This window comes from Engraulis encrasicolus, chromosome 1 (genome assembly GCF_034702125.1).
Source record: "Engraulis encrasicolus isolate BLACKSEA-1 chromosome 1, IST_EnEncr_1.0, whole genome shotgun sequence".
Taxonomy (NCBI): domain Eukaryota; kingdom Metazoa; phylum Chordata; class Actinopteri; order Clupeiformes; family Engraulidae; genus Engraulis; species Engraulis encrasicolus.
Window position 1 is genome coordinate 53,598,440 of NC_085857.1, and position 11,058 is coordinate 53,609,497.

At 44.8% G+C, this 11,058-nt stretch overlaps 1 protein-coding gene across 1 annotated transcript; it reads left to right on the top strand.

The window, feature by feature from the left end:
- The first annotated feature begins 223 nt into the window (after positions 1 to 223).
- On the top strand, positions 224 to 10,810 carry LOC134454848 (zinc finger and SCAN domain-containing protein 2-like). Its single transcript, XM_063206004.1, has 3 exons — positions 224 to 743; positions 7,494 to 7,564; positions 9,021 to 10,810. The coding sequence occupies exons 1-3, from the start codon at positions 479 to 481 to the stop codon at positions 9,912 to 9,914; spliced, it is 1,230 nt and encodes a 409-aa protein (XP_063062074.1). The 5' UTR covers positions 224 to 478; the 3' UTR covers positions 9,915 to 10,810.
- The last annotated feature ends 248 nt before the right edge of the window (positions 10,811 to 11,058 follow it).

Sequence of the window (11,058 nt, forward strand, 5' to 3'; positions counted from 1 at the left end):
CTCTTCGTCCAGTAGATGGCAATACTACTGTGTTATGCAGAGCCGTAGGCTATATAAAGATCTTTTTTTATTTCTTTATACGGCTCTGGTGTTATGTGTGGTGTGACCATAATATGCAATGGATATTACCAGATACACTTTAAAGGGAACTCCGAATATCGTTGATATCATTCCCCGTGTATGACTTGTCTTGCAATCAACTTCCGCCTACTACACAATTGTGTTAAAATCGTTCTAGTTGTTGGCATTAAATCACAAGTTTATTCGGGCCGGGGCGCTGTTGTTTCTGATACCCTCACGTTGGCACACGTGTCATCATAGCCAATTTTTCCGCGGTGAGCTCTTTTCGGTGTTATTTTATCAATTTCCCCTCAGAGCTTCGTTGCTGCAGAACTCGTTGTGTTTTAGTTGTAGCAGGCTCTAGAAGTAGAACTAGGCTACGTCTACTGAATGCAACGTGTTTCCCGTCAAACTTAACATGGAGGGCGAGACGGCGTTTCCAAAGCTGGTAATCAAGGAAGAGGAATGTGGCTGTGCAGTTTCCTCGGATTGCAATGTTATAATGGACTTAAGTTTGCCAGCATCAACAATTGCTACATCGAGAGAGTCGTTTCAGATAATAGAGGTACAAGTACTGAAAGAAGAGATTCCAGAGTCGTCAATCCAGTCAGATTTGTACTTCAGAGAGGCAACACCCGAGGCTAACGCCAAGACAGATTTGGGAGACGGCAGTAGTCCACGAAGTGAGTACCTAACCTGCTATCCCACTGGATGTTGGTTTAGTAACACGTAATTAAAACGCTGACAAGAGAAAGGCAAACCCCAACCCCATCTCATTCTGACCTAGATGCTAGAGCCAGTGATGGCTCCATTGATAGGCCATCATATGAGCTAGGTTATAGCAATATTTATAAATTACCTTTAATCCAACTGTAACCGAATAATTTGGAAAACGTCTTTGCTGTAACTTTGGAGATTATGGATCTACATTTGATATTTCATGTTATAAAATACTGGAGTAAGGCAATTACACTTGTGGAGTCAATGTGAGCCAGGTGGAGCAGAGCTCTATCTAGCGCGTGGCCGTCTCGCAGCGGGAACAGCAGTCCAATGTGGCTGATCAGCCCAGTTGATGTAATCTGCCGTACTACGTGATATTTGTTTTGCATATCAATTCCCCCATTTATGAACGTAATTTAAGACTATACACATCATGTGTCCTGAAATTAGGTGGAAAATGTGGGTCCACATTGGCACAGGCCAGGTGTTCACATTTCCTTTATACAAATATGGCCGCCAGAAGAGCCTCTTTTTTGTTGACAAGTAGAATCTCAGTTCGGACTAATTATGGGTGCAGGCAGAAAGTAAAGAAAAATAAAGAGAGCAGCAACTCTTTATGATAAAGGTGTGAACACCTTGTTATATCCGTTCAGGCTAGTTCGACTGTGCTGTCAGCATTGTGTTATGCCTGTATTATTATATGGTTGTGACGTCATCTGTCGAATGCTCCATTCATTTCAACGGGGCTCCCCAACGTTCGGACGTCTGTTATTTTTCGATAACGGACGGGTTGGTCTATAACAGACCGCTGTCAATGGCAACATAGACTAGAAGCATTTCCAGAAAAAGGCCCTTTATAAGGGTGTTAGAAGCATTTTTTAGTAAAAGTTGGGAACCTAGTTTTCTAAGATAATTAAAGTACCCCGAATTCAGCTAGCCTGGTTCCCAAGCTGAATTTTGAGTTTTTGACCATGAAATGAGCAAAAAACAAAATGGCCGCCGAAATTCTTGATTTTGGGCAGAATGCGTTAGAAAGTACCACTTCTCCATGGAAATAAATGTGCAATGCTCACATGTTTGCATTCAACATGTATTCCTACACTTACACAAAGGCAAAATGTCATGGCAACAAGATAAAAATAACTATAATTATGCCTTTTTAATAATGTGATATCCTCGTAAACTGGCATTCAATAGCAATAGTCTCTGTAAAAGCACATCATCATACACATTTGTCATTCAATAAGATTTGGAAAGAAGAAGAGAGAGAAAGAAGATAGTATTATCTAAATTAAAGACTAAATATTAGGACATGAATGTCCATCTCTATGGGAGCACACTCTCAGCTGTACGATTAGCTGAAGACCTTTGCAATCACGCCAAAGGTCCAATCAACTGTGTCGTGGGCGGGATGTCCACTTTGTCAAAACCGAACGGTTGCGTGTGAATAAGCCACTTTGATGCCAAACCTCTCTTCGAATCACGTTTGCTGCTTTTCACGCTTCTGCCGCCTCCTCTCCCATACAAAGTCAGTTACTTCTGCATCTTTCCACACGTTGAACGCCGGCGCTGTGTTCGCACGGTAAGGGGTCTTACACACCAGGGCGGTAAAGTGTCGCAGAACGGACACGTTTTTTACCGGCTTTAGCTGTGGGGGAGGTGGGGGAGGGGGGGTTAACAGGACTGGCCGCGCACGCCGACGCTGTCAGTGTGAAAGGCAGAGAAAAACACACCGGCCAAAACTAAGCAGAAAGACTGCGTTCGTCCCGCGACCGTTCCGTTCCGCCTTGGTATGTTTTGGCCCTAAGGATAGCATTCCATCACCCTACAGACAATCAGTGGTCCTGCCCAGAACCCTATGTTCCCCTGGCAACGTGGTCACATCTAGCCGGTAGAGCCGGACAAAGGTGGCGGGGTTGGCCCATCCAGACGCTCTGCACACCTCTGAAACTGCTGCACCCTTGAAGAGAGGACAAGATGTAGAGACTGCGTTGGTAAAGTAAGCCCTAATCTGAGCCGGGGGTTAGTGACCCTTGGACTCGTATGCCAGGGCAATGGTTTGAACCAACTATTTGGAGACCTCTATTTCAAAACTCTGAGCCCTGTAGAGGGCTTGATGAAGCACACAAACAGCTGCTCAGTGTTCCTAAAAGAGTGAGTCCTGTTCATGTAGATGCGTAAAGCGTGCACAGGGCACAAGTTGTGTTGTCACCTCTCTTCCACGGATCTGAAAGGTGGTGTGCAAAAGCAGTTTGGAGGGGCGCCTCTTGGAGGGGCTCAAAAGGGGCCCCACACATAGCCTCCTGTACTAGAGAGATATCCCAGGGGGTAATCGTCTGACGTAGCACGGGGCGCAAGTATCTAGTGGATGGGCACTCAGAGTGTTGGAAGTCTTGTAGAAAGGACAACAGCGTCGGTACTGAACACTGAAAAGTTGTCTTGTCGCGTTGGTCACACTAGCATTCGAAGACAGACCACTTCAGTTTCATACAGTGTCCCAGTAGATTAGGCCCTCGCCCCTTGAATTGTCCTGATAACGTTATCCAGAAAACCGGTTAGGTTCAAATGTTCCCTTGCCAGACCCATAGGGGCAGGTGGCCCCTGGGCTGGGGCATGTCCTCCTCCTGGTCCGGATCCAGACTCAAACCTACGGGCGAGGGGAAAGTAGCAGGAGGGGGCGAAGCCCCTACGCTCTCAGCTGAGGCCCCTGAGCCCCGTGGGCTAAGGGGGGACAAACCCTGAGAAATCTCGCCTCCTTGCAGGAGGGGAAGAAGGGAGGCGTCAGGCGAAGGCGCTCGTGGTGTATTATGCAGGACTTTTGGAGTCTACTTTCATGCAAAGTGCAGTGGCCTGCGGTTGCCCAAGGGGCTCCGAGGCAGCTGCTCGAGCTGGGGAAGCCACATCAGCCACTAGGGTGGTGGTCAGTCCCTGCTGTATGAGATTCTCTGTGGTGGCAGGGAGTTGGGATAAAGAGTCCGTAGGCGGAAGATCGGAGCGCTTTGCCAGAGGGGAGTCAGAGTCTGACTCCACTGAAATGCGTTGCCAGCAGTCGACCATAGTCAAGAGAACAAAGGGACAGAGCGGGCTAGAACTAGTCCTAGAACTAGAAGCTCTCGTAACTCGTGTCGTTCAGGGTACTCGTGAACTCAGTCAGGAGACGTGAGTCCAAGGAACCGGGTACGCACAAATGTGTGTAAAGAACTTTTACTTCGTATCGTCTCTAATCTGCCGTGAGTAGATTCTGTCATTGTGAAGTTTCTTGCTGCCATGGAGGACACTGTACATTCCAAATGTTTGATCTGCAATGTGTGATCTCAGGTTAAAACAGAATGTCCACCTACACAAAGCTGAGGCTGCCTTGGTGATCACAATGATGCTCTTTTATTGCCTGTGACATTAACCCCCTTCATAGCCTGGTCAGAATCCACCTGGCTAAACTTGTGAGCTGATCTCTTGACCACAAAGTGGCCTTTTTGGAATTCAGACCCCATTGTGCATAATTAAGATGGTCATACCGCTTAAAGTAGGGCAACATCAGGCTGAAAGAGTGAAAATGAAGATCCCAGGTAGCTTCACATTGTGCTCTTGTGTATTGCAGCAGAACAGTAACCATATCCATATACTGCCACCAGTTCACATCATCAGATTGACTCTCAACAATATCATGCAGAAGACTTTTGTCCTTTTCCTGGTCATGGAATGAAATCAGTTCACTAATTGTCTGAGGATCATCACCATTAGCCATCCTAGAAAGACAGGTATAGAAGACTTGGCATGAGAATACCCTAAATGGATTGCAGAGTCAACTTGTGTGCCATGGCTTTGTTATATGCCTTTCCTCCCAGAACAAGTTCAACAGGGCCTTATCCAAGCAATCCACCATCCATACATTGGTCAGTCCAGAACCAATCATATGTTCTCCTATGGCCTTAGGACAGTTCATTGACATGTGATGTCCTCCTAGGCAAGGTATTCATTTGTTGTTCTAAGTCTGCAGTACAATGCTTGGTCAACTGTGATAACGCTATGTTCCTGTCCAAAATGTGAAGATATAACAATGCATCTGTATTCAAAGTATCAAAATCCTGTTTAGTAGCGAGGACTATTGGCAAATACCCCGCAGCAGTCTGTTGTTCCTTTGATGACAGTGACTGATTGAACACTGACCAAGAAGTCTTCATGTCTAAGTTTTGACGGTGGAAGAAGAAAGCTAGACCCGTAGCCTTTGCTTGTCTAGCATACGTGTGCTCCTTTCCAGATTTGCCAAAGCATGATTCAGCAATGGGTGCTGAAAAAGTTGGTTTGAATGTCCTAGGAGTAATCCTAGCTCCATCAGGGCATTTGGCACATTTAATGTATGTCTAGTGGACACCTCTATATATTTAACAGAATCATCAATTGGTTGGCCTCTTGTCCATGCTGCTATTTGTGTTGCATGGGAAGTATTCTTCCCATCAAGTGTTTTATCCAAGATATCAATGTTATCTGATGTGTAGTGGATGAATTTATCTGCCGCAATGTTTGTTGGAATAATGGCACCACTGTCTTGGTTCAGTGTTTTTAGAGTGCTCTCAGCTAAGGAGGTCCTGGACTTGGAGGACCTGGTCGTAACTCAGACAATGACCTGCCTGGTTGAATAGTCGTATTAGGTCTTTTACCCAATAGCTTGATAAGGAGTCCATTTTTTTGCCATCACTGACACAATAAACAAGGGCTTTAGCCTCACTCAGAACTCTGCTTTGAGCAAGTTTTTCCTTGCCACCAATTCCATCATCTTCAAGAGATGTCTGGCCACTAACAACCAGGCTGAGGAGCATGTATAGACTATCTGGAATGTCTGCAATAGCATCTGATAGAATATTTAATTTATGTCTAAACACTTTTCAAAATGGCACAAAATAATTACTTATGGTATAGGCTATGTAACATCATGGTGTCATCTAGCGTTTTCTGGACAGTTTTCAAAGTGCCAATAGCAAGTTTCAGTGATTTTTTGGAAACACTAAATACTTAACATTATGCTAAGTATTTTTAAAATACTTACATCAATTTTCTTTATATAAACTTTATATAAATTTTCATATAAACACACATAGGCTACAAATATCTTATTAGAAAAGCTAAATATTTGAAACGTTTAGGCTAACACCTACAATATTAGCATTATTAGCATTCTAGAAGCTATTTGATACTTTTTAAAATAGACACATTCATCAAGAAACATTAATGGGACACAAAATGTTAGAAAAGAGCATTTATTTCCAAGTACAGCAATACTTGGTAAAAATGCTCTGTCAAAAATCGCATATTTTGGCAGCCATTTTGTTTTTCAAATTTAACTGTCAAAACCTCAAAATCCAGCTTGGGAACCAGTCTAGTTGAATTCAGCACACTTAAATTATGTTAAGTACATAGGTTCCCAACTTTTACTAAAAAATGCTTCTAACATTCACAAATATGAAAAATGTGTCTAGACTAACAAGACTTTTCACTGCTAAAGCGACTTTTCAACAAGACTCTAATCAGCTGCTGTGATAGACAGCACCCGTTGTCCTGGCTACCGCTGTCAATGGCAACAAGACGTTCACTGCTAAAGCCACTGGCTTGTATACAAGTCAGTGGCTAAAGCGAATGTTTCACATCACTCCGCAGGGGGTCCGGTCTTTTGTCACTCTAATCAGCTGCTGTGATAGACAACACCTGTTGTCCTGGCTAGCCTACCTAGCTGTTGCCTAGCGGTGTTCCACAACGGCACTGTTTTGTTTTGCGCAGCAACAATCTTAACATTAAATAGGTCTAAAGAAATGTCCCCGCGTGTGTGAATCATTTAGCCTAAGTATATCCATATAATAAGCGGGTTAACTTTCGGCGAGTCGGTCGCTTTGTGGAATAGCAGCACTTCAGAGAGAACAAGACCCCTCTAAAGATTCTCTCTGTCGTGCTGCTATTCCACGGTAGCGACCTTCTCGCCGAACGTTAACCCTTACTTATGTTGTGTTCTATTGCTTGGGTCTTGCCCGGGGTTCGGGGAGTTTGAGCGAGATAAACACGATGAGTTAACGTCACAATCCGTGTGTCAGTGTGCTTCATTTACTACACGTTTACAAACGTAACACACCTGACCTGTGCCAAGATACAAATATGGCCGCCAGAAGAGCCTCTTTTTTGTTGACTAGTAGAATCTGAGTTCGGACTAATTATGGCATGTATGGTGATTGGGTGCAGGCAGAAAGTAAAGAAAAATAAAGAGAGCACTTCTTTCCTCTCTGGTGCAAGGAAGCCGGCAGGGGGGGGCAAAAGGGGTCTGTTGTCCCGGGCCCAGGGAAGGAGGAGGGCCAGAATTGGGTCTTCATTACATTGTATTAGATGGGAGGCCCTCCAGATAACTTTGTCCCGGGCTAGGTACGGTGGTCAGCGCCGCTGATAGTGTGACCAGTCATGGGTAAGCGGTTAGGGTGTCAGACTTGTAGCCCATAGGTTGTCGATTCGATTCTCCATTCGACAGGTTGGTGCGGGGAATGATAAACCAGTGGTCTCCCCCATCCTCTTCCATGACTGACGTACCCTTTTGAGATAGATTGAATGGAATCGTGAATCAAGTTTTTTTATGGGGGAAAAAATGTGGTTAATCGGCCAGCCCTAATCTAGTCTTATACAGATCTGTGGTTTCACCATCAACTCTTTGCCGTTGTTGTTTGTGTTTCTTCCTGTAGGGGGAGCTGTGCCCAGTGCAGAGCAGACCAATTCCTCCTCATCTGAATACATTGAAGCTGAACTGGAGCAGGTACAATGGTGCTTCATTCAGTGACACTCTTCTCCAAAAGCATAACACACACACACACACACACACACACACACACACACACACACACACACACACACACACACACACACACACAGCAGACCTCCTCCTCATTTGTAGTCATCGAAACTGAAGTTTAGCAGATACAGTGATTCAGGCACTGTCATTCAGGGTCGCCCTTCTTAACACATTGACTCCCATGTCACGTAAAAACTTGTTTTTACTCCCTATGCGTTTCTTTCCTTCTTTCTTCCTTTTTGTTAATGAATTTCGAAGATTGACATGGTAACCTGGTTCGCAACCATCTGGAACATTGTCAATCGCTTAGCTCTGGAAGGGCGTGGGTGTGTTCAAAACAGCTCGAACCTGATTGGAGAATATACTGCACATGGCTTTTTTTAACTCACATACTACTTCAACCACTGACTTGTATATACCCCGCCCCACGATTCTGATTGGACAGGCTATGATATTTCTGATTCCGTTCAGGCTCGTCTAAGATTTCCCGACCCTCGTGCGAGCTCACAAAGTTGAGCAGGAAAGCACGAAGGGTCTGCGTGAGAGCCAGGCTAAGACATGGGGCATGAAAATACATTTAGATCCTCAATTTGAACTCGGAGAGTCAAAGAGCACATGCGTAACAAAAAGAAGAAAATACACAATTTTTAGCTAAACTAACCCTTGCTTAAAGTGGGCTAACTTAGAAATAGAAGAAGCTAGGTATATGCCATTTTCATGTATATAAACTTTTAAACAAGCACTGTAATGTATCTGTAGGTCTAACACAAAATATTCACTGGCTGTTCAAAAAAGGTTGAAAATTGCTGGCACTGGCCAGCACTCAATTGATAACATTTGATGGCAGGAGGGGTTGAGGCGGCCTCAGTCATCTCACGCTAGGCAGCGAAAACAGAGTTAGACAGGATAATTTTGAAAAGATAAACTACACACAATGAAATTGCATTTATGGCTCACCCATTCAAGGAGGCAGCCCCAAATGGCGGTCTAAAGGAGCAGTGCTTTGGGACGGTACCATGCTCAGGGTACCTCAGTCATGGAGGAGGATGGTGGAGAGCACTGGATGATAATTACTACCCCAACCAACCTGGCGGGTCGGTAATCAAACTGGCAAGCTTTGGGCTACAAGTCTTAAGGGCCGCACACACACATTGCAGCTAGTTACTTGCTCAGCGAATGAACTCAATAGAATGCCAATGTGTTCCAGCGAGACGAGTAGGCGAGCAAGCGAGAAGCTAGTAATGTGTGTGTACGCCGCTTTACGGCCTTAACGCTTACCCAGTCAGCGGATGCTTAAATGAGTCATTAGTAAATAAACAGTGCCCATGCAAACTCACAGAAACAGCAAAGTGGCGACTTTAATTGTCTCATTTTGCAATTGTGATGTTGATGGTTTCTTTCATCTCTTCATGGGTTTCAGGAACAGGATGGAGACTCTGGCGTGGCTCCAGTCCTGAGCTCCTCTGAGACGAGCCATTCCCCTCCAGGTCTCGAGTCTCCGGTCCAGGAGGGAAGCAGATCAGTGGGTCTGGTCGACTGCTGCACTAGCAAGCCAGGCCAAGAAGTAACGAATGACAAGGAGAACAAGTGTGGAGAAGACCCTCATTTGGTTTGTGGTGAGAACTTAAATGCAGAGACACGCCTGCAAGTACACCAGCCCGTTCACACAAAAGAGAAGACGTACCCCTGCCTACAGTGTCGGAGAGGTTTTAGACGGGCAGCAAATCTCCGACGACACCAGCTTACTCACACAGGAGAGAACCCATATGGTTGTCGACAGTGTGGGAAGAGTTTTTCAGGGGCAGCCGATCTCACGGTGCACCAGCGCGTTCACACTGGAGAGAAACGCTACGAATGTGGACAGTGCGGGAAACGTTTCACACAGGCAGGGACTCTCAAAGAGCACCGCAACGTCCACACGGGAGTGAGGCCGTTCCACTGCCAGCCATGCGGGAAGAGTTTCACCTGGGCAGGAAACCTCAGGACACACAGACGCCGCGTTCACACAGGGGAGAAACCCTACCGCGGTCAACCGGGCGGTGAGCAAGGTGTTCCACAAGCAACAGATGTCGGAGAGAATCGACACATTCAAGCGGGACACAAGCCCTTCGACTGCCGACAGTCTAGGTCAGATTTTGCACAGGAAAAGGGTCTGGAAATACACAGGAGCGTCCAGGCGTCCAACCAATGGCAACAGCGTGAGAAAAGTGTTTCTGGGGCCGGAAGGCTTAGACTTCACGAATACGTTCCCGAAGGAGAGAAGGCCTACTGCGTGGAAGGGGTGGCACAGCTTGGCTTCTTTCCAATATCTTAACTCCCGCCCTCCCTATAGTGACTGTGGCCTTGTGATGCCACTGGCGGCAAAAGTGTTGTTCTCTGTCGGGCAAAAGCACAATTCAAAGGTAATGTTCTCATTTGCAATCGGGGTGTTGAGTGGGGGAAAGTCCCCCAAAATTGCTGTGGGCAAGGAGAGGCTGAGGGCGGGGGAAACTCATTTGTTTTCTCCACAACGGCGGGGCGTCAGCAAATCACGAGGCCACAAGCACAGATGGAGGACATGAGTTAGGATAATGGAGAGATCCCATTGTGCATGCTTTACATGTTACCTATTCGTCATGAAAAGGACAACACTCCTGGCCACTATTTCTGAAACTCCTGGCCACTAGTTGAAGTCTGTAGAGTTGAGCGTGTTTACACAGTAAGTTTATGTATTTTGTTCAGCATGTGTTCATAATGAAACCTGACTGTCTAATAATAATAATAATAATGATACATATTTTTTTATTGTTATTACGACCATTGTTATTAACTGTCATTGCTATTATTGTTGTAATTACTTTTCGCTGTGAACAGTCACTTCCAATGATAAAATGCAAAAGTTAAAAAAAATGCATTTAAATGCAACTAAATTGTTCAAATATATATTAGTTTGTAGAGCTGAGCACATGATGTAAAGTTTTTGTATTCATAATGACTTGTCACTGTTGGGGAATGTCTCAATGTACTCATTGTAATTATTATTTTTGTTTATGACATACACACACACTCCACTCCACTGAAGGATATTTTGGACTTTTATGAGCACTCATTAACCCTTGATCCTCTGACATTCACTGTGATGGCAACTTGACATTGCCACATTTCAATTTCAATATGTAATATGGTACCTGTACTGTACCATTACCACATTAAATTACTGTTGTATTATCACTTTCGTCTCACCAAAAAGAACGGGAAATGTGGATTTGGTCATCCTACCTACTGGGTCATTACACATGAATTACAAAATAGGCAGTGATATTTTAACATACAGTGCCCTCCATAATTATTGGCACCCCTGGTTGAGATGTGTTAAAAGTCTTAAAATAAATTCAGTGTTTATTGCAGAAGAATACTGTCACACTGAAAATTGTAGGAAAATGTAGCCTTCAACTCACATGAATTGTAAGAAAATAAAA